This window comes from Maniola jurtina, chromosome 6 (assembly GCF_905333055.1).
Source record: "Maniola jurtina chromosome 6, ilManJurt1.1, whole genome shotgun sequence".
NCBI lineage: Eukaryota > Metazoa > Arthropoda > Insecta > Lepidoptera > Nymphalidae > Maniola > Maniola jurtina.
Genome location: NC_060034.1, coordinates 257,040 through 281,665, shown reverse-complemented (window position 1 = coordinate 281,665; position 24,626 = coordinate 257,040). Strand labels below are relative to the sequence as shown.

At 42.3% G+C, this 24,626-nt stretch overlaps 3 protein-coding genes across 7 annotated transcripts in view; 1 reads left to right on the top strand and 2 right to left on the bottom strand.

The window, feature by feature from the left end:
* The window catches only part of LOC123865960 (phosphatidylcholine:ceramide cholinephosphotransferase 2-like), a 100,634-nt gene that overhangs the window by 19,729 nt on the left and 56,279 nt on the right, over positions 1-24,626 (top strand). The gene's annotated exons all lie outside the window — the stretch shown is intronic.
* Positions 4,379-18,288, bottom strand: LOC123865956 (spondin-1). 2 transcript variants are annotated; one of them, XM_045907196.1, is made up of 15 exons: positions 18,141-18,288; positions 17,508-17,695; positions 15,657-15,909; positions 15,236-15,359; positions 14,691-14,845; positions 14,071-14,249; positions 13,641-13,771; positions 13,178-13,400; positions 12,607-12,778; positions 11,503-11,693; positions 10,915-11,175; positions 9,413-9,583; positions 6,434-6,550; positions 5,854-5,954; positions 4,379-4,663 (listed from the first exon to the last, which is right to left on the bottom strand). In XM_045907196.1, the coding sequence occupies exons 2-15, from the start codon at positions 17,662-17,664 to the stop codon at positions 4,589-4,591; spliced, it is 2,310 nt and encodes a 769-aa protein (XP_045763152.1). In that variant the 5' UTR covers positions 17,665-17,695; positions 18,141-18,288; the 3' UTR covers positions 4,379-4,588. The 2 variants fall into 2 exon arrangements, with proteins under 2 accessions (XP_045763152.1, XP_045763154.1); XM_045907198.1 differs by having other exon boundaries at positions 17,508-17,678; positions 18,141-18,276.
* Positions 21,653-24,626, bottom strand: part of LOC123865958 (uncharacterized protein KIAA0930 homolog) — a 66,671-nt gene continuing 63,697 nt past the window's right edge. For all 4 annotated transcript variants that reach the window (XM_045907201.1, XM_045907203.1, XM_045907202.1 and 1 more), the window contains one exon: positions 21,653-24,249. In XM_045907201.1, the coding sequence (XP_045763157.1) occupies positions 24,209-24,249 (41 nt within the window). In that variant the 3' untranslated portion in view covers positions 21,653-24,208. The remainder of the gene's footprint in view (positions 24,250-24,626) is intronic.

The following is a 24,626-nucleotide window of genomic DNA, read 5'->3' as shown; positions in this document are numbered from 1 at the left end:
GGGACAGTATAGCTAGCGAGCCGAACTAGGGCTAGGCTACAGCGGTTCAGGGTAATGAGGGGATCGAGGAACGCGGGTGACGTTATGGTTGTGTAACATGCAGAAAGACAAAGTTGACATTTGAAACCACAGCGAAGTACAAAATAGTTTCTAACTACAATTTAATAAAATATATAAGTAGGTAGGTAATGTGGGGAATGGACGCAGACGAAGTTGCGGGCTTCAGCTATCAGCTATGTAAAAAGTAGGTAAGTACTCTGTGGCTAGACAGCTAGCAATACTAACATTCCTTTTTTTACAGAATATTAATGACTAAAATTCCCCATGACCCTCCAACTAAGCTTTAAGCTTGTGTTAGGAATTATGACAATATAATTATATCGCAACAGGCGGAGTTTGAACTGCCGATCTTTCATTTTTCAGTCCACTCCTTTAACCGTTGAGCTATTGAGGCTTCTAATTAATATAATATTATAAGTGCAGCGTGCTCATGAAGATATCACGAAATTAAATTCAAGTTGTAGACGCGGTTTCATGAACGTATGGATCCTACCTACCTAAATAGTAAACCGCGGGGCTAGCAATAGTTATCTATCTACTCATGTGCTAGCAGGTAGGTATAACAAAGTTATAATATTAATCATACCTTTCATGCTAAGGGGCGGTTAAACTAGCTATCATTGTATTAACAATCAATTACCTCCACTCTACACCTGACCGGAAATGATTGGATAATAGCTGACAATAATCCTTATATTACCTATGTAAGTAGCAATGTACCTATCATACACATAGTTTACGTGTAAATGACCGCGTAGCTGACATGCCTATTTAATTATTATTTACTGTCTATTCTTGAACAGGAATTACCGGCGGAAAACGATTGTTTACAAGTTTGTGCTTCGTGCTTGACCGCTGCTTGTCGTCTGGTATGTGGTAATAAAATCTCGATTATAATATAAAAGGAAATACATTTTTAGCGACGCATTCTATGGGTGTACATAACGGCTAGTAAAGAGTAAAATGCCGGATCCCTTATCATCATCATCATGATCATCGTTGTAGGAGGTAACAGTCATGTCGGAGTCCGCGAACCATCTTTGTCATGTCGAATCATCTTGCGGAGGGGGCATCCCACACTACGCTTGTTTACACGATAGGTACTCTAGCATTTTACGGCGCCAACGGCCATTGCTTACTACGACAAGCATGGCCTGGCCACTCGGCCGTATTCACAAACGTTACTATGAGGTCTCACAGTGCGCTCGAACGCATAGTGTAGGTCCCACCAATCAGATAATTGTGAATTGACGTGATACAGTCATCTGATTGGTGGAACGGACACTGTGCGTTCGAGGGCACTATGAGACCTCATAGTTAACGTTTGTGAATACGGGTGACTGTCACTTCATCTTATGAAACTGTGACTATGTTAAGAGATTTGCTCTCCTGCAGACCTCCGCTATTGAAGAGCCTGCTGACTGTTGTGTAGGCATGAACAATAAATATAGATCCTTCGTCCGGTAAACGCTAAACAAATGATACAACTTTTAGTAAGAACAAAAATTTATATGTGTTTTATATGGTTATTCTCTAACTAAAGTATGCCAGTCCGTGAATAGTATTCACTGAGTAGATACTATCACAGTTTTATAGATCGTAAAACTGCGATACTAGATATGAAAGTGTGAGAAGTTTCCGGAACCTCTTATACTGCATGCACTGAGGATAGTCACCCCGACCACAAAAAAATCGTCTTTTTGAAGTTCAGACAGAAATAAGATATTATTATGTTATTGAAAATCTGAAATAACTCGAATTCTTTAGAAATGAAAAACAGCTGTGTTACACTACGTTCATCAATGTCAATCTATCGAGGAGGAAAAGATGTTTTCATTATTGTTCTATTGTCAGATGAGTGCCGAGTGCCGACCTTGCCGGCATGTGGTCGGCCATTGTTGGCGTGTTGTCGGCGGCGCGTCGGCGTTCCATCTCGGAGGCGATGTCCTTTTGTTCTTGCAATGTCGGCTCACCTTCACCTTGGCTGGTAGACAAGGAACTGGGCACTCATTTCATAGTGTAAACAATTGCAATTTTTTTTTTAAATTTACTTAATCATTAGTGGTTGTAGAGATGAAATTCGTTTTATTTGCCTTTGCAATTAAATATTATCACTTGTTTCAACGGTAAAGGAAAAGACCGTAAGGTAACCGGCATGCCTGAGAGCTCTGCATAATATTAGCGAAGGAGTCTGCCAATCTAACTTGCCAAGCGTGGTAGACTATGGTCAAACTCTTCTCAGTAATGAGCGGCCGATGGGTTATTGATGGGCATGATGATGATGAAGTTTCAAACTGAAGTGTGCACAGCGAAGTAGTTATTATTAGCAGGTAAATGTACCTACTAGATAATAATGCAAACTACTAAAATTCGTGACGCACGTCATGGTTTCGTATTGATTTGACACATGTACAGTACCAAGCCTACACGCATCGTACGCGCTTCAATTTGTAGGCAGCCTTATATACTTACCTAACTAATGATATCCTCCGGAAAAGCCGCTCTTTTAGAAGTTCCTATTATTGCCTCTGTGTGCTATACTTAAATGTTATTTATAATTTTAGCTATTATCTTTTGTGTACAAAATATAACAATAGCAATGTACCTATTGTTACTCCACTATAACTGTTATCAATTATTATTATTATTATCAACTTGCATCAGTTTTATCAAATCGCAGGAAGTTTAGGAAAATTGTCGGAACTGAACGATATATAATCATAAATGTAGAACATACAGATAAGTACCTACATTTTGCATTAATAACTTTGGTTTTGGATCAAATCTTGTATTAAAAAGATAATTTAAGTCAAAATCACAAAAAGTTTTAAGTATTAAGTATTGCGGTGATTTTTAATGTTAAGCAATTTTCATATTTAATAATCGGCCATGATGTAGCCTGCTGCCAAGATATATTAGGCATATACCTAATGCATGTATTTAACCATTGGCAGATCGATGTCGGTGTAGCATTTGTCCTTTTAAGGAGTTTATGTAAACTGCACACAAGCCTTGTATGCACTAGATCTATTGACTATATATCGGTCTATAAGTATGTAGCAAGCTGCGCGGGAGTTGCCATTTGAGTAATAATGGCTACAGCGTCATGCTATCTACAAAATATTACACTACACATTTTATTACCATCATTTTACTAAACGATAGACGTCAACAGCTGGACATAGGTCTCTGGTAGGGACTTCCACACGCCACACGTCGCCATCCAACAGCTTCCAGCAACTCGTTTGATCATGGATGTAGTTTGTCCGCCTAAAGAGCTTCCAACGCGGTGCGAGGTCACCGTTCTAGCACCTTGGGGCCCCAACGTCTATCGATTTTTCAAACTATGTGCCCTGCACAGTCTCCTACCTATTAGCACCTACCTAGTCCTCCGTGCTGGCCAAGTGCGAATGGAAATGCCTACTTTACAGTTCACGTCTTTTGTGAACATTATACTTAGAGCACTCTCAGGCATGCAGGTTTCCTCACGATGTTTTCCTTCACCGTTAAAGCAAATAATATTATTTCACCCAAAAGTTAGGTATAAGCCGAAGCTTTTTTTACCGCTTCCTTTGACTGAATTTGAGTACCTAATTTAGTTCAAAGAGTCCTGATTTTTTATTTTCGAGTAGACGGCAAGTAGGCACTTACATGTCCGCGTCACTTTCTTATTTTCTCAATATCGTTATACTCACCTACCTAGTATAAGACCTACAAATGATAATACCTACTTATAAATAATGCCAAGTGAATCCATCAATCAAACAAAAGACAAAGTTTAAACTGAAACCTCCGTGTTTTGCGAATATGTAAGCAAGTCGCGTGTTTGTCGCGACGTGGCAGGAATACTAGCTAGCCGCCCGACTCCCCGCCTTCACAGCGATGGAAACAACTCATGAATTTTCCATAAACTACGTTTACGAGTTGTTATTGTTGTTGAATCACTACATTAGGTTCTTTTCCGATAGTTAAATACATACGTACCTACACGCTTACACTGTGGGTACAATTAGTGTACCAGTCTTATTTAGTAAAAAATGTTTTTAAAAATAGGATAAAAGGTGATTAATTTCGTATTCACGGACAAAATGTCATAGTAATCATAAGTACCTACCTAAGTAAAATAGGTGAACCTAAGTAGTGGTTTACCTATAGACCGTACTCTACCCGTCTACCGCTCGATGTCACAGTCGTATCTGATGGAAATTGTACCTTTACTTTCACGAAGCTTCTTTCCAAATGGATAATTTAGTAGACTTTACTATTAATTAGAGCTTATCAATATTTTTAGATGTAAATAGATTAAATAAAAAAAACATTGAATTTCTCTATTATTTATTTTGTTGCTTAAAAATAAAAGTGAATAATTACTTAAGTAGAAGCCACTCTGTATCGGCGCATTCTTTGGTGAAACTTAACATCAAAGCTCATGAAGAACACTTTGACATCTATGGCATCACTTTGGCATCACTGAATCCAATTCACTTGACACGGACAGTATGTAGAGTTGGTGATGAAGACAAGTTGTCTAGCAGGACCTGGAGCAGCGACGCCTGCGGCTGAGGCGCGCGGGGCAGGGCGCGCCGCCCGGCCCTGGCTGAGCCTGGACCAACACACACACATTATTGTAATATCAAACACTTCTACCACAGAACAGCAACAAACTATGAACATTGGCCCTTGTGGTCGACATCTATCCTGTATGAAACATTTCATTCAACGTTTCTGATACGCACCACTAAGGTGTATTCCACACCTTAGCCCTTCGAAATCTTAATGAAAAAGATATCTGTGGGATATTTCTTCCGGCGTCCGTGTTTCCCGCCAAATACAACGTAATACCTTCAAGGCAAGAGTGAATTAGCATCTTCTAAGTAGGGTACGCTCTAATGTAGAGCTTATCCTTGCTTTTTATTAGGCATGATTGTCGTCAACGCAAGCCTGTCTCACATTAAAAAAAAGTTGAAAGGACTTTCGCACATTGCATAGAAGCAGGCGCTACTTTGCGGAATTCATATAATTAGAATAATATAATCATGGAATTCAGTTAATATCTACCAACACGTAGTTCTGTATACTCAAACCTTTTAATCGACAACCTCTTTCTTGCGACATGCTCACTGTAGACTAAGTAAAAATGCAATATTGGGTACCGCCTTTCCCTTTCCATCGATTTCGTTTGTCTGATGTTACGAAGCGAGCCGCAAATAGTTTTTATAGAGGATGCGGAACGTAACGGTTCAGACTTCAGTCTCAAGGGCTCGCACGGGCCTCTCCATATTTATTGCGATAACATGTCGGACATTAAACTGTCTACTATAATATAATGTTTTCTTTCTTTATTTGCTAGATTTTAAGTACTTTATTCGCTTAGGAACGCAAGTTGCTACTACCTCCTCCTTTCCTACCACCCTTTCCTTCACCTAGCTGTCATTGTGTATATGGCAAGCAAAAAATATTTTGATTTGTGCTTTGCGTCTTTATAAGTTCCAAACAGCTTCAGGAAGTCTGGACTCTGGAGTAACTCACATGACACTTCATAAGCATGGCCGCTGTCACGCTTTACTTTGTTCTTCGCAGTATTTCTGAGTACCTAGTCTCGGGAAGAATATATAGGAATATAGTACGAAGCCGAAGTTAGCCTTTAAATCCATTGTTGGGCATATCCCTTCTCATGTGCACGCCAGTCTTTCCGGTGCTGGGCAAGACTCCTCTAAGTTTTCAGTCATCTGTGGTCCTACGAATGTCATCGTTCGATAGTCGGAGAGGCACCTGAAGGAGAAGAGAACTCACCAGCACAGTCCTGCTGCGCTCCTGGTAGCCGATGCCGCAGGTGACGCTGCAGCGACTCCACTCGCCCCAGCCGCTGAGCTGACAGTCGTTGCTTCCTATCGCTGGATCAAATCATTCAAATATATGTGTTTGAATAGATCTCTAAAAATACGCAAACCAATTTATTGGTCCACGCCACCCACGTAAACACTCGTTTAGATATCAAGAGTCAAAGATATTATTATCTCAATTTTTATTGTTTCTAGAAGAGCCTTTTTGTTTCTTTAATTTATTGATGAGTACAACTTGGAATCTATAATAAGGGGAACGAGGAGAACGCTTATCTTGTTTAGGGACAGCTGTTTAGCTACTACGTCTTCTTTTGCTTTGTTTTGTCACCGTACCTGGTACACATTTTAAATAGATTTTAATCCATTGCAAATACGATGGATGTTCCCCTCACTGATACTTCAACTCTTTTGACATGAAGCAATTCTCTCATAAACATCGCGACCTTTATTTTCATACAAAACTTTGAGATTTGTGAACAGAAGTACGGAATCAGCTGCCTGCATATAGATGTACTAAAATGAGACGTTACCATTGCTGGCCGGCGGTGCTGGTTCGATGGAGCTGACGCGGAGGCCGGGGTAGTTGGTGCTGACGGGCGCCGCGAACTGCGTCGGCGCGGGGACCGCTGCGCCCGGCGCACCTCCTCCTGCCGAAACAAATTATGATTAATAAACTTTCGACTAACTATGGGCCTCCTAAGAAATGCTACAGTCATTCCGCGGACGACGCGCGGAGAGAGCTATGCTTGAAGTTTCTCCACGTCATCATATTCGAAATTTTAAATGAAAGATAAAGTAACCGTGAATGGCGTGATAGCCTAGTGGTTAAAACGCCCGGTTCCTATTCGGGGGGTTCGATCCCGGGCACGCACCTCTAACTTTTCTGAGTCATGTGTGTTATAAGCACTTAAATATTACCCGTGGTGGAGGAAAACATCGTGAGGAAATCTGCATGCTTAAAAGTTATAACTATAATCATGTAGGCTCCACCATATTTTCAAAGGTGTGTGAAGTCTGTCAATCCACATTTAGCCAGCAGGATGGAAACGCTTTTTTCTGAGAGGTAAACCGTGCTTAGTAGTGAGCCGGCGATGGCTTGATGATGATGATGATGATGATGAGGGGAAAGTAAAAACTCAAAGCAGGATATTCTTAGAACAAGCACTAAAGAAATTACGATTGGATTTACGTGAATGAAAAGCTAGTGGCGGCGGAGTGGCAGTTGGCAGCGCACCAGCTATGTGGCGTGCCGATAGCATCGCAATCATCGCTTTGCTAAACTGCCTAATGCTTTGTTTATTTGTACCCATTTACACCCGATCCCCATACCACGCATACCGACAGGTAGCTAGACATTCTACGAATATCTGGGGACGTGAAACTAAACTCCAACGTGCGTATATACATAAGTAAGTATATTTTTAAGTAATACTGCGCACTTCATTTCTTTCATTTATCAGAAAGTGAAACAAATATTATGGATCCGAGACATAGTTGCTACTATAACCTTCATAAGAAGCTCGAAGTCACTCAGCGGGCGACGGAGAGAGCTATGCTTGGATCTACGTGATCAAATGAAATGAGGAGGTCCGTAGGAGAACTAAAGTGACCGACAAAGTTCAATGGGTTGCGAAGCCGAGGAGGCAATAGGCAGGACACATAGTACAAAAAACCAATAGGTAGATGTTGGGATCGGCCTTCGCACCGGAAAGTGCAGCGTTGGAAAACCCTCACTAGGTAGACGGATGACATGAAACGAGTCACAAGGAGCCGCTGGGCGGCGGCGGCGCAACACCGTGTGGAACTACGAGTATGTAGAGACGTGTAGGTCCATGCAAGAGACATAGGTAATAGGTAATATGTTCAGCAGTGAACATGCCCATTGGCAGTTTTCTGCTGAAAACTGCCAATGGGCAGTATGGTTTGGCCTACCATACCTACATAGTCCCCCCACGAGAACGTACGAGCAATGATAGTAATGACGTCATTCACTATTGTGTAACGTTGAATTGATTTTCCTCTGGGATATGGACATCGAATAGTCACACCAGAGTGTATGCATGTAGTAGTAATGTACGCAGACATGGTATATGTGCCTACAGTTTAGATTAGGTATATGTTCACCTTCAGGAAAATAAACACAATGTTTTACTTTGGATATTTCATCGCGTGTCAGGTTTCGATCATTATGCGAAAAGTTTTTCTGTTTAAAGCCGCTTCCTTTGGGCGGCACGCGATGCACATTATGATGATGATGATGATGATGATGAGTCGTAATTAACTCAACGTTCCACGAAATTTCCATTAGGCATGTAGGTATATTCAAGATTCCTGTATCAATGACTTAGTTCACGATTGCACTAAATACGCAATAGTTAATTTTACAGAAGACCTGTTTAAAGTTCCGTTAACAATAGCACAAAAATAGTAGCATAATTTTTACATAAGTCCAAGAATAGTGATCAGATTGTGTTGAAATTATCTACCACTAGAGGATACCCGTGGATTTAGATTTTTGTAGATCCCGTGGGAACTGTTTGATTTTCCGGGATAAAAAGTTGCCTATGTCCGTCCCCGGGATATAAGCTAACCCTGTACCAAATTTCGGCAGAATCAGTTACACTGTTGGGCCGTGAAAAGGTAGCAGACAGACAGACACACTTTCGCATTTATAATATTATTAATTAATTAATTAATAAGTATGGATTATACTTACTTATTGATTTCATATTTATAGACAGATAGACAGACACACTTTCGCATTTATAATATTAGTAGGTATGGATTTTTGTGCTAGTCATGTCAGCTGAACTATAAACAGCTCTTCTGTAAAGTCGAAAATTCAAATCGAGATTCAGTCGAAAGTGCAATAGTGAACTGAGCCATCGATATGGCAATAGCAACCCCTAGCGAAGGTCGAGCCCTGCGCGTCAGTAGTAAGGCTATTAGGAATGTCGCAGGGCTCGCCCTCAGCCGCTTAGCTGCTCGACTGAATCCAACTATCGCGACACGCACTCGCGTGATTCCTCATGATGAACCTAATTTAATTAAACATACACGTTTAACATACAAGCTTTATTATTTTCCTGTTCATAAAAATGCGTCGTGGTTTAATTGAAATCCGTGACCTTAATTGTGTTTTTTCATACATTCTATGTATTCCAGTTTTGAACCCACTGCACTATTACCAAAATTGACAGAGAACTTGTGGAGGGATACAAAATAAATAAAGAGCATTGAATTATTATGTACATGACGTGTAAGAGAGGAGAAATGAAATGCGGTGGAGAAGGAGATGACTTAAATGAGGGGGGAGGTGAGGTAAATGAAGAGGGAGGTGGGATAGTTCTGGAGAGGGGGGAGATGGGGTAGATGAGGGGAAAAATGTGGGAGGATGGGAAGGTGAGAGATGTCAAGGGGATGTTGGGGGAGGTCTGGTCGGGTTAGATGAGGGCGGAAGATGGGGGAGAGGTAGGAGATGGGTGTAGGTAAACGTTTCTGTCACTTACCGAGTATGAGGCTGCAGGTGTTAAGGCAGTCTTGCTGCGAGATGAAGTTGTTCTGGTTACCGCGACAGCCGCCGTAGTTGAAGGGCACGCACATGCCCTTGGCGGCCGCGAACGCCCAGCGCTGGTACACGCCGCGGCACGGGCCCTGCTCCGGCACCTCCATGCAGATACCTGCATAATACGTACTCACTACATCAGACTGACCCCTGAAAAACGGGTGTCCAATCACATTCTACCACAGAGCAGCGTGCAACCGTGAACGTTGACATCCTTACGTGGTCGACATCCAATCCATTCACACCAATCGTTTTTGCACAACGTTTCTGACGCGAACCGCTAAGGTTTGGAATGTCTCCCTTTCGTCGTCCGTTGTTCCTGCCACCTACCACCTGATTGAAAAACCAAACCAAGGCAAACCAAAGCAAGGGTGAAAAGGCATCTTCTAGTCAAGCAAGCTCTAACCCAGACCTCATCATAGCTTTTTAAAAGCATGATCGTCATATATACAGGTCAGAGGACCAGGGTGCACTATAAATAAGTTCAGCTGAAATAAGTGGACACTCAAGCTGAATAATACCTAAATTTACTAATTTTGAGCACAATTGAGTATCACCATTCACACAATAAATGAAAGATAATAGTATGATCACGACTTAGTAAGTCTACCGAGGTACATTTTTACTATCATTCCAAAACGGAGATAAAGACAGAATAAAAAAAATCATTTCGCCGTAAATATTTTGCTGCAGTCCCAATCAATTTTTTTTTTATGCCTTGTATTGCTATTGTACCTAAGTATGAAGTATTAATAAAAATATTTTTTTTGGTGGACCCATGACACATTTTAAAATCACGAAAGTTTTATTTGTCATGATCATAACATTACTAGTTATAATAATACAATTATTTGAGTAAAACTTAAAACCTTGAGCAGCGACATTTAAGGAAACAGTTTGTATCGTCAGTTGCCAACCTTGTGCAAAATGAGCCGTAACGCTTCGTAACTCGTAACACGGCCATTGGGAACAATATCATTTACAAATACAATAATAATATTATAATACCTAAGTATCCACTTAGCGATATACTTGTTGTACCAGTTTAATATTATGTAAGTAAATGGTTGATTACTGTTATTTAACGATTAACTAGCCCACCTTGGCTTCACTCGATTGTAAAGCGCTGATGGGTAGGAATTCTTACATTTCTTATAAGACGTATTTTTTTGCATTTTTGACTGAAAGCCCAGTTATATCAATTTTTATGGATATACCTAACTTGAAAAATGACTGAATTTCATGCAAAATTTCATCCAGTATTCCCCCCTTAGGGGTGGAAATTCCAAACATAATTCTTAGTACATAACAAAAGGACAATACTGTAAAAAATTCAAATTTCTAACCCGAGTGGTTCAGGTTGTGGCAGTCAGTCAATCAGAACAAGTCTTTATTATGAGTAAGTATAGATAAATCAAGTAAGTGGATGAGACGAGGTGTACTCACGCTTGGCAGTGAGCATGTCGATGGTGCAGTCCTCCTTCTCCTGGCACGTGCGCTGCTGCATGAGCTCGACGCGCGCGGAGCACGTCTGCTGCTGCTCGGCGGGCACGAGCAGCAGGCGCGTGCGGAAGCGCACGCCGCGCCCGCACGACGCGGAGCACGGCGACCACGCCGACCACTCGGTGGTGGGGCACGTCGGGTCCGAGATGTCGGCTTGCAAGTCCGCCTCCGAGCATTGCGGCTGCATGCATTTCCGGTTCTCCTCTGTCACATACAAACATACGCAGTACGCATCCACTTGGGAACTTCTTTTTCAGTTGGTTAATAGACTCTATGCATGCTGGCACAACGAAGTTCTCTATTAAGTATATATAGAGCGGTGATAGCCTAGTGAAACTCGCAGGCATAAAGGTTTCCTCACGATCTTTTCCTTCACCTAAGCTGGCTTTAACGAGCAAGTTATATTTAATTGTTTAAAGCGCGCATACTCTGAGAAGTAAGCGGTGCATGTCCGGAATTGAACTTCGGACCCCCCGATGAGGAGGCATCACTACTGTATCTTAAGAAAAGTTCGTAGCAAGGCAATGTTACCGATGTGCACGAGTGGACACTTCTTGAGCCCCATCTGGTTGAGGAAGTGGCGGCGGCGTGTGTTCATGCCCACGCCGCAGGTGACGGAGCACTCGCTCCAGGCGCCCCACTCCGACGTCTTGCAGATGCCCGACACGTCCTCCACGGGCGCCGCGCTGAAGTCCGAGTCCGCCTCGTTGGCGCTGTCGCCTCTGCACGACACAAATAAATACATTCTTTTACTCGGGACCATCATCATAATCAACCATCGCCAGTCCACTATTGAGCAAAACGTCTTCTCTCACCGACACCACGCGCCGCATTTGATGACGGCGTATTCCGTTAAACAAACTATACTCACTCGCATTCAGCGACGGCGGCGACGCACATCTCCTTGGAGACGAGCTGGCGGTCGCAGGAGAACATCTGCGCCTTCTGCGGCATGCGGTAGTCGCGCGTGCGCATGCGCAGCCCCTTGCCGCACGTCACCGAGCACGCAGACCACGCGCCCCATTCGGTGACGGCGTATTCCGTTAAACAAACTATACTCACTCGCATTCAGCAACGGCGGCAACGCACATCTCCTTGGAGACGAGCTGGCGGTCGCAGGAGAACATCTGCGCCTTCTGCGGCATGCGGTAGTCGCGCGTGCGCATGCGCAGCCCCTTGCCGCACGTCACCGAGCACGCAGACCACGCGCCCCATTCGGTGACGGCGTATTCCGTTAAACAAACTATACTCACTCGCATTCAGCAACGGCGGCGACGCACATCTCCTTGGAGACGAGCTGGCGGTCGCAGGAGAACATCTGCGCCTTCTGCGGCATGCGGTAGTCGCGCGTGCGCATGCGCAGCCCCTTGCCGCACGTCACCGAGCACGCAGACCACGCGCCCCATTCGGTGACGGCGTATTCCGTTAAACAAACTATACTCACTCGCATTCAGCAACGGCGGCGACGCACATCTCCTTGGAGACGAGCTGGCGGTCGCAGGAGAACATCTGCGCCTTCTGCGGCATGCGGTAGTCGCGCGTGCGCATGCGCAGCCCCTTGCCGCACGTCACCGAGCACGCAGACCACGCGCCCCATTCGGTGACGGCGTATTCCGTTAAACAAACTATACTCACTCGCATTCAGCAACGGCGGCGACGCACATCTCCTTGGAGACGAGCTGGCGGTCGCAGGAGAACATCTGCGCCTTCTGCGGCATGCGGTAGTCGCGCGTGCGCATGCGCAGCCCCTTGCCGCACGTCACCGAACACGCAGACCACGCGCCCCATTCGGTGACGGCGCATTCCGCTACACAAACATCAAGTAAGTCAAATTAGGTACTCCAAGAAATCCTGTTAATTTTCAATTTTTGGTGGGTCTTTGCTCCTTCTACAGGTGTGTTCAGGTCATGGTTTTAATGGATATTATTAGGAGTTTTTACCGAGCACCCGTCATGGCTGGAAAAGGACTGGAGAGCATCATGCTGATCTCAAGGATCGCTATCGGTATCTGAACCTTTTGGAAATCATTATTTCATCCTCATCTCAAAAATCCAACAAGAACTTCTACTACCTACTATTATCTGGCAAATACGAGTACTTATAGTCTCGTTATCATCGTTCCGTCTATTTTCGCAGAATAGATTGTGAAAAAGACCACCACTTTTGTCAATGCAATGTAACCGAATGAACACCAATATCTACTTACGCCTATTCGTCGACTCTGTATTCTCTGCCTCCTCCACGACAAGGCTCTGCAGCAGCTCCTCGTCGCAGGAGCGCGGGATGAGCTTCTCCCTCCTCAGGTAGAGCCTCGCCATGGGGTTCATCTCCTGCTGCTCGGGGTTGTAGAAGGGTGCGCGCGGGTCCTCGGGGTACATGGTGGTGATGCGGTACATCTTCTCACGGGGGGTTGTTTCGGCGTTTGGTGACTGAAAAATGTAACATAAAAATCTTTATAAATACCTATTTGAGAATGCAAAATGGACTATTTCATTTGATTCCTGCTGAGCTTCTCCATTATTTCACTAAACGGTGTTATTATATAGATCAATTATTCAGTACAACAACACTAGGAAACGAATAGAACTTTTCAAATGTGGGCACAAACATGTACAAGTCACAAAAGTATTCCAAGAAGAAGAAGACAAAACATTTAGTGCAATGCTCACCATGTAAGAGATGCCGTCGTCAGTGCCGGCATCATAGGGGAAGAGGTCGATGACTTTATCCTCGGCCCAAGTGCAGTCCTTGTTGCAGAGGTTGAGGCCGCTCACGCCCACCACCCAGTCGGGGGATGGCCCTGTGCATAAAAAAAATATTAAAAGTTTCAGACAGCGTCAAATAGTGTAAAATACCTAGAAACCTACCTAGAAAGATTTTAAAAATATAGGAATCTTTGAAAACCAAAATAAGGCAGAGGGAGAGACAAGTATGGGTCTGTGCATAGATGCTCTTCGCGTCTCCCACCACGTTGCACCTCACTTCATAACATCTGAGCATTAAGTGGAACTTGGGAGGCGGTGCGATACAAAAATATGGAGCCCGACGACGACTGGCGTATACCTACATCATCCCAGCAGCTACGCTGGTACCACCTACCGAACATGGAAGCGAGGGAGAGGTAGTGCCTCTTCCTGTCGACGGTGAAAGCGGCGCTGGTGTTCTGGTTGAGGCGCGGGTGCCACAGCCCGGCCGCCTTCACGATGGAGCGCAGCACGGGGCCCTGCTGGCGCAGCTCGCGCTCCAGGAGCCCTACGGAGCCCCACTCTGCTAGAGATCTGTCACAATAAAAATAACATCTCTTGCACCCGAAAAAACTTCGCGCACTAGAATAATCAAGCAAAAACTTGCGTGACAACGGACCCACTTGACTAGTTATATTAATAAGGCTTGTTGCATCTAATAGCCTCACAAAAATAATGCACTTGTCCCCAGAAATCATGCATTACTTCTACAAGATATTCAGTTTGACGCCTTCTGTACGCAACGTTCAATCGTTTTTCTGACCAAGTTCTGAAAGTACCTATTTTCTTCATCGTAACACTCTTGGCATAGCAATCGTCGTCACGCAGAGACATTTTTATGGGCAGATGCTATGCACCTCATAAGCATTCACCACTTTCCCTGCAGACCGACAGCCTGGTACACTGGTACAAGAAACTGCCCACGTACCTACCCAGCTTACCATGTTATATTTTATTGCAAAAATTGTAACGGACCTAAAACCATCAGTAGCGATTTCTCCCTCGCCCCAGAAGGTGAAGTTCTTGGGGTGCGTGGCTCCGATGACGTCAGAGAAGTGTGTCAGCCACAGCGCCTGCACGGGGAAGTTCTTGGGGTGCGTTTGTGGTGACCACAATCCTTCAAATACCAACTGTAGACAAATTAATGTTTTTAATAATTAATAATGTTTTTATTGAAAGCAACTTACGACTAGTTTTTTACAAATTTCTAATTATGAATTACAAAGTTTTATTTAAACACTTACAACTAAAAATAATTTACAATAATTTAGTAAACCAAACAAACTAGCACAAATTATTGATCCACTGTCCCTAAACTCGGTAGAACCTGTATTTTAGGCGACAGTGCTCTCCTTTACTAAATTATATTATTGTAATATACCTACTATTAGTCAATCTTTCGCGGTAATTTTTTTTTAAGTCCGGAATGACCTAACTCTGTGATAAATTCTTCAGCTTAGTTTCCAATTATTCAAATGAATATTTAAAATTGTTAAACCTATCAAAGACTAGGTATTCACCTTGTATTTAGCATCATCACAAGCACAACACTCGGGTGTGGACAGCGATGTATCTTCACAGATGCGTTTGGTCAACTGCCCGTCTTGTGCGAACCATCTGCTCTCATTTTCGTATACCATTGCCCTGGAAAACAAAAGAAGTAAGTTTTCTTTCTATGGCAGCCGTAATAATTTATTGTAGTAGTGTATATTCGTCGATTATGTATATTTTTACGACGTTCGAAGTAGTCGGATGAGTCGTAATTAAACTTTACCGCCCCTCTGTGCGTCAGCCGTCAGAGAGCATAAAAAGCCGTCGATTAAGTTTGGAGAAGTCGAATTCCTTGCAATAACGAGATTCTAGGATATATGCGTTTTCAATATTATGCAAAGCCTAGTTCAACGCCAAGTTCATGCATGCTAAGACGTATAGGGTACGTACTTGAGCACCACACATCCAGAGCCAGCCGGTGGAGCCTTCCACATGACCTGCACCTCGGTCTTGGGCAGGTCGTCGGCTTCTATCACAGAGTTGGTGCATTCTTCGTCGAACTTTGTGAGGGTGTCTGCGAAGAGCTGGAACTGGCCCTGCTTGCGAGGACTCCTGGGAGCAGACGGGTCCAGGGGGTCCAGTTTCAGCTGGAACTTAGTGAACTGCTGGACGACAGAGTGGGTCCGAGAGCCGACGAGAGTCACTAAAAGAAATTAAATATCTTCACGCTTTATTTCTTTTAAAAATTACGTGGGAGTTCTTTGATTTTCCGAGACCAAAAGTAGCCCATGTCCTCACCTAGGACGCAAGCTGTTCTTGTACCCGTCAAAATCGGTTAAACTGGTTGGCCACGTAAAGCTAGCAGATAGACAAACAGACAGACAGATAAACAGACGGACACACTTTCGCTTTTATAGGTATGGATTCTACACAGATCATTCTTTCTTCTTTAAGAGGAGATAGAGTCAATTTTCCTTGAATAAATCAATGTTCAGAAAACGATCGGCCGCGGTATACGTATCGAAACACAAAGTCATTCGTGTTTTACTAACAACTTACAAACTTATTCAGTTCGTTATCTGCTGTTTACATTAGCAGTTACAGCGTAATGCTCGCCGCACGCGCCTCGTAACGATACAGTGAGTGACGCTAATTCGTGTTCGTGAGATGAATTCACACAAACCGCTACATTGTTGGTTTTCCGGCAAACTCGGCAATTTCCGCCACTTACTAATAATCTACTCAGTATTTTGCAATTAGCATGTACATTATCATTATTGTGCAATGTTTTAACTCATTATTTCTTTCGTAAGTACTAAGTACATAAATAAGGTCGCCGCCTTATCGGTTTTTAGAGTTCCGTACCTCAAAAGGAAAAGGATATAGGATCACTTTGTTGTCTGTCTGTCCGTCTGTCGTGTCTGCCAAGAAAACCTATAGTATTGTGGTTATATCACACAAAAAAAAAATTAAAATGTGTTCACGAAAAATTTAATTCACTAAATCACATAGGTAGGTATAAGTTATTAACTTGCAGAGTTCTACATAAAGGTGTTAGGTATGTTTATCTTGTACGATGGTACGGAATCCTTCGTGGTTTTTTTACAGGATATTTCGGAGAGTGTGCTCAGGAACATTTCGACCTTGTCCCGCCTTCACATTTTTATCACGGTACAGCAAGAGTCAGGCGAGTTTTCATCCTTAGAGCTAGTCCGCACAGTGAATAAAAATCGCGCGTTTTTTCCCTCAATTCTGTAACACTTGCAATCATACAGAGATGCCGCGCTGCGATTTAAAATTCGCGCGGGAAAAAAATCTGTGATCAATTGATACGTGGTGCGATATTAAAAATTCTCGCGAATGTTTTATGCAGTATGGAGTCGTATGGCGCTCACCGCATTCGCAGTGCGGGCAGGTGAAATTCCGTACGCGGAAAATAAATCGCGCGAATGAAATTCGTGAGTGTATAAAATCACTGTGCGGGCTAGGCCTTATGTCGACGACATTTTATCTAGGTACACGCACGTTACAAAACGTTTTGCGTCATCATTCCTCATACGCATGGCTAAGGTTTGGAATACTCATCCGCGATCTGTGTTTTCTACCAATTACAATCCGGGTATCTTTAAGGAGTAATCCACGGAGAACACAGTGAAGAAAAACCTTATGTCTGAAGAAGTATCTTTGTAGGGTGAATGTTCCTCCCTCTCTCCTCAAATAGAGGAAGCATGTGTGCATTAAAGCATTAATTGAGCAATGAATTATGGGCATCAGGTCGCTACTTGTGCTGCGGCTACTCACCAACATAGCGCTGGTTAGGCGCGTATCTCTCCACCTCCCCGTTGATGAGGATGCGGTAGAAGTTGTCTCCCGGCGACTTGGGAGGCGCGTCGTCGCCCGGGATCAGCTCGCAGCCCAGCGCGGCCGCCGCCAGCGCCAAGCACCACGCCCACAACATCTCTGCACGTCAATCTGTTGCCAAAATCACCCTGAAAATTAGGCGACTATTTTAACACACTTTGCTATCAGAAATTTATTGTGATTGTCATAATATTTTGAAAATGGCTAACGATAAAAAATGGTGGGCAAAATACCGGTCCTTCGTTTACCTTACTAACGTAGTTACTTATAGAGGAGAAATTCATATGGGCAAGTTCCTCTGTAATAATTCAATTTATCGTTGAGTTTATTAAATGACGCGAGCGCTCAAATCTTTGAATTTCATAAGCCGAGACCATGAAAAAAATTATTATTCTCCAGCATATACCTACCTATACCTACTTACCTATAACTATTACCTATACCATCAGGTAAGTTGATGAGTCATCAAATGTGGTCATTTTGTCAACAATGTTGTCTGCTTGCCAATCCATCATCAATCATGACAAATGTACTCAATTGACATTTTTGGATATTATAATTCTGGAAACTTACCAATAAATGTGTTGTGTGCGTGAGGCGTCGGCGTCGCGCCGGGATGCGGAGTGCGGCAGGCGACGGAGCACGCGGCAGATAGCAGCGCGGCTGATAAGGGGTCAGATGTCATGTGGCGGCGACGCGCGACACCGGCCACTAGCGACAGGGATCGAGGCCGTATCTGACTTATCCAGAAACTGTGCTCATTATTGCTCTCGTAGTTTTGATAAACACCGGTAGGTAGCTTCCGCCGAAAACAAAATACGAAGATTCAATCTGTTTCGTCTATCTACCTCTACCTACTCGATGTGGCTATGACACAGCGAGACCATCGCCGGTTAGTTTAATTTTGTTGCCGGCTCTTCTCAGTACACTCTTCTTACTGCTAACTCAGTGATCGACTGCTGAGTAAAAGCATCGTCGTCTCACGTCGATCAACGTCCACTGTTGGACAAAGATCTCTTGCAAGAATCTCCGCAGAACACGGCTCGTGGCCCTTGTGTCCAGCAACTCCTAGCTACTCGCTTGTTAGATCGTTCGTCCACCTAGTAAGGAATTGTCTAACTCTGGGCTTTCCAGTGCAACAGTAAAAGGCATCCCTACATATCCGAACATTTCACCGACAGCTGCAAGAACCGTACCTAAAGAGATGCAAGAGAGAGAGAGAGAGAGATCTATGCAAGCGCGCTCCATCTTATGCTGCATCATCACTTGCCAGCAAATTTGATTGTAGCCAAGCGCTTGTCCATATAAATTGTAAAATAAACTAAAAACCACTTGTTAATGTCAATCCAGAGGCCCTAGATGTCGGCCGAAGACTAACTCGCGATTCCTCGCTATAACTTCTCCAAAGGTGTCTTTTCTTTACTCATTACTTATCTTTGACTGATAGAAGCGCAAATCATTATTAATCATTGACATCTAGCTGACGTCAACTCCCAACCCTCAGCGTCACCGTTCCCGGCGATCACAGCTACACCGCTACACCGCTGACGTGGGTGTCTGCTGGTCAAGGCTGTAGGGCATCGCGCGCTGTGAGGTAACGGGGACAGGCGACGCAATCGAACACATTGCTGATTGGACCCATTTACTTACTCCGTAAGATAACTACAGCGTGTTTGATAACTCATATTCAACATGAAAGAAAGACGTCCACTCGTTCCTTCGAGTTTACAGTCAAACCTGTATGAATTCATTTGCGCGATCAGCCTTTTGCAGGGTTGTTACAAGTTTGTTTGAAATTTTTAACAACGTATTTAAGTCCTCATAACATATCTCACGGGTGTCACGCTACAAGGCTTATCATTGTTTTGGTACCTACATCTACACCATCGGTCCTAACCTCAGTTGCCGGGATGTTACGAGCATTATCTTACATCTTTAAGAATTTACATTATGAAATTAGTGGCACGAAATTAATTTCATTACCAATTGCACGTGTAAACGTTTAATTTTGTAATGCAAGTAAATAAATCACATTTGAAAATGGCGACATAAAGCCGATAGGTAGGTAGGTATACTTATATATATTATATTGAATATTTTCAAAAAATATAGCCAGTGTCACTCGGGATGATATCCAAGAACTCCGATATCCCATTCATCCAAATCTGTTTAGGCATTTAGAAGTTATTGTGGAATTTAAAACACACTCACCTACGATAAATATACACATACTACCTAAGTCAGTACCTATACCTATGGGTAGGTTTGGTAAAAAAATTTGACAGTAGGTATCTACCTCCTGGATTCAGATTTGGCCATTGTTGTGTTAGAAATAGAAAATAGCAAGCACTCACCTTAGCGACTGGAGTGTGGAGAGGTGCGGACTTGCGGAGTAATGAGGCGAAGACAGCGGCTCTCCCGACAACTGCCCGCTTCCTTCCAACGCCCAGCGGTAGGGGCACCGCCCGACGCGTCGCTGCAGGAATCAGGGCGGACTAGCTACATTCTCTAAGTCTACATCTACAGATCTAATAGCTATTGATTCCCCCATATTCATGGCTACATGCTGTCTTTTAGCGAAAGCGTAGGTACCTAACTAGGTATTAAAATTAATACATTTATTTTACGTTACGTAAATGCATGCACAGGTCTACGTTACCGTTCAGCTAGGTACTTACCGTTAGGTGTTAAGCGTGTCTTATTGTCACCATTAGTTGTGCAACATAAATAGGTAGGTAAACTTAGATATTTTTGAAAAATTCCCAATCCATTTTTATTTTAGGTAAGTAAGTATGCTTAAAAATTTAAGAATAGCTTAAATGTCTAATTACTAAAGTTATAGGTACAGGTATAAAACAGATCGCTAGGAAAGAAACGCAACTCATTTCTGCAAAACAACGAGTAGGGTATTCTGAACGTTGAAAGGCACGGAGACTAACCTTGGATTAGTTGAAATTATCTTTGTTTGGTATAAGAACTTAGAGGGGGCAGGAATTGTCCACAAAAGCTTGTGAAGAGTGTCCCCCGCTCATTAGTCGCGTGCGCGGCGTCCGCACGCCGCTCGCCGCCGCCTACTTGCTGGAATACAGGATATGCTCGTTTTCGGCTCCGCCAGTGCATCGCGCGTTATTAACTAATTAGGTATTTTGTCTGGTTTACTGGGCTCTGCTATCTGAGGTCTCTCGCGACGCGACTCTTAAGCTGCTTTTCCACCAGAGATGTGCTATGTTACGTTGCTATGGATGGCCGTGTTCTGCCGATCTGAGGTGCTATCTAGGTATGTTATGCAAAACCGCATCTAAATTGGTTCAGTATTTTTTGGGAAAAATGATACAACTATGTCTTACGTTGAATCCGTAAGTTACGGACCGTAACCATTGCAGTTCCTTCCAAGTTCCAATAAAAAGGTGAACTTTCTGTTTCAGGTACAGCATCAGATGGCTTGAGTACGAGTTACGAGCAGCCAGCCCGAGCATGAGGTTTTTTTCAAGTTCCTACCTAGACGTAAAATGAAAAGGTTAACTTCCGGGCGCATTACAGGGATTTAAAGTTAGGTTACGGCACTACGGTTACCGTTAAACTTTGACCGCCAGTAAAAACAAGTTGGTTCAATATTCATACGTCCAGGTCAAATTGTGCCTTCACATAATATAGAGTACACATGAGTGGAAAAGTCTAAAACTGTGCCAGTTCACGCAAAACAGACGGAAACGCTTAAGTAAGTTAAGAAACCGGCCCAGAGAGAAGAATTGTACCAGTTCGAGAATTTGTCTGAGAAACTGTCCTCATGCGAACAAAGGTAATTTTGGTACAAAGTTTACATATCCTGATTCGTAAAATAGGGAACTCGGCAGCGACTATACGGCAGTGTCATACTGAACGCGCACGTACACGTGCATGATTTGTTACACAAATCAAATAACCGACTGAAGCAAGTCACACGGTGGATCGAAACTGACACCTCGCGGTCTCTCAGCGAGCCTGCTACGCGAACTCTGCGGCCTTCTTTGTATTACAACTCCTAAAAGTTTCTTAAAATATTTATATCAGGGGGATCCCAGACCATCAAATAAAACACGTTATAATTCGAGTATTACAGATTTTATTCATCACATCATAAAAATATTATAATTCACAGTCCAGTAGTGACTAGAATATGTTGACTAACTTTACACCATACTCGTACAACACAATCTTATAGGTTGAGAATTGAGTTCTATAGCGCATTTACTTTTCTCAGACTTAAGACCGAGTTAAAACGAGACAGATTTATGCAGAGATATATAACTATGTAGGTCTGTCTCGTTTTAACTCTATCTTAAGTCTGAGAAAAGTCAAATGCGTTGTAGAGGTTTCGGCTTGGAGCGGCCCAACACAGGCAGCAGCTGATCGTCGAACAACGAACCGGATCGATCGAGCAGTTGTTGTCAATGCTATTGACTTTTGTAGGTGGATTTAGACTAAGGGCGCTCTGCCCACGTCAAATTTTTAGAAAGTTCGAGCCGATAATTTCGCCGAGTTTTATCATATTTTTAAAGGAATTTAATTTTTCGTGTGCGTTTCTGTATGTTTCATCTTGCCGGCAAAAAATCGTTCACCGATTGTCGGACGTGGGTGGAGCGCCTACATGAACATAGAACCTGAGTAAAGTCCCAGGGCTACTTGAGCTGCGCTGCGCGGCCAGTAGTGGTTTATATGAGTTAGTATTGGATGTTTGTTTGTTTGTAAAGCGCAGCGCAAATGCGTTCGGACCATTACTTTGGACATTTGAAGAGCATCACTTTCTTTATATTCCTGATACTTTAGTTAATGTAAACGTCAATAATAATTACTCTTCATTTACACATACAGAGTGAACACTAGGAGACCACGAAAACTACAATTCACATAGTGCTGATAGAATGCGCGATTGGTATAAATCCACCTCATGACAGTGACGGAAAATTCGTGATTCACAGTCGCAGCTTGAAGCGGTCCGCCGAGGCTGACTACTTCGAGTTGTCCGTTTATGGCCACTCACAGCTTTGTCGTTTAATTCAATCTGTTACATATCATAAGGCAATATCGTTTGCGTTCCACTTTTGGTTGATACACAAACAAAATCCATTCATAGAACACACCACACACACACACACACATTTCATGGTAAAATATTATTACTTTGAATCAATCATTTTACGTAATAAACTAAAAATTATATAATAAATTTACGTAAAATAATTTCACTTCGTATTTAGTGACCATCGAATGATTAAATATGTGTTACATTAATAATAATTAATTAAGTACATAATATTATATTTTGAACTTTTTTAATTACAAAATAAGTCATATTCGTTTCTTTATTTATGTTAACTTAAGTATCTAAAAATAACTAGGTATACATGCGCTTTAAGGATAATTCATGGTGATTTTGGTTATAATTATTCAAATCAAAAGCCCGTACAAAATAATATTATGTCATGACATTACAATTAGTATAAAACATCTGAAGACCGCAACTTCGTCGGCCTGGATTTAGGTGTTTAATAATTCCGCGGGCACTTTTTGATTTTTTGGGTAGTGGTCTTTTGCCACTCCCCAGGTATTTAACGGTATCCAGGGAAAAAAGAAAGTTGCTCCGCTGCGACGTGATTGAAGGACAAACTATCGAACAAGCAATCACACTTTCGGATTTATAACAGTCATGGCATTTTAGGTCCATTTTACGCTGACTTTACTGTGTCTCTATCAACGTTGGTGAAGTGTAAAAACACCACACTGCTATTCCTACAACGAAAACGATGGTAGCGAATTAAACAAAGATGCTGAATACAATAGTATAGGCAGTGTCTAGACACACGGCCGTTTGATCAAAAAAAAAATACGCCCACAATCCAAGTTATTTCATTAAAATTTGAACTTCAATAGATTTTAAAAGCCAATAAAAGCTTGTGGCAAGATAACGACCGCTTGTGGCCGTCTAGACACCTGTCTATATAATAAATATACAGTTTCTTACAACTGTTATTTTAATTCTAAAAACCTGCAATATTATGATTTAATTAGGTATAAAGTTTTAGGCCATATTTATTGAATTAAGAGAAATAAATAAATGGTAAACAAGTTACGATTATTTTTAAAATTCCACATTTACATACAATTTATTAGTTACTAAAAAATAATATAAATACATTACTTAAAAACAATTTTGTGAGTTTAAGTACATGAGATCATTCATAATGACTTAAATTTTAACATAACACTGGTACCGATTCTAAAGGCAATTAAATTTTAAAGTATTCACATCTTTTTTTTTTACAAAACGCAATAAGAGATAAACTATGTAAATTTTAGGTTTACTTTTTAGGTCAGGTTTTAGGTTTACTTTATGTTTATTTTAGGTTTAGGTTAGTTTGGACTTTAGGTGCCAGTCTCGTGGTTTATTTTATACAGTAGCACTAAAACTAAGTCTTAAAAGAATTAATTTTCCGTTCTTCTTTAGAAGTATTAAAAAGAAAAAGATGCAGATACTCTAAATTCAGTTTAGTGAAAGACAAAAGAATCGACGCCATTATATATTCAAAACAATATAATAATTGTAATATGTTTGGAATGTCCGTATAGTGTCACAGTGAGTGATGGATGGACATATAGTGGCCTCAGAAGGTCAGGATGGGCTCCTCGCGGTGGTCCAGGATATCTGCAAGTTATTGCTCATATTATTTCAAACGCTATTTAGGCAAATAAAAAGGTATATTATAGGTATATGAGGATAAATCTGACTTCATCCATTGCTCGATGGAATTTGTTTTGTGAACTAAATTCTAAAATCCAAAATTTAAAACATCGGCACAAGATTGCCTGTCTGTCGGCATTCCATTGGATATGCTTTTGAGACTGTGCTAAGGAACTACGAGCATATGATCTAGCTCATTCCTCGCCATTTTACTATCGGACTTCGAGGCATACTCTGCATCTAATGCCTCCTTGTCTCGTACGAATCGAGTTATCTCTCAAATGATAAGCGGCAAAGACGGAATTTATCAAAATATTGATGTTGCTTCACACTTCCGGTAG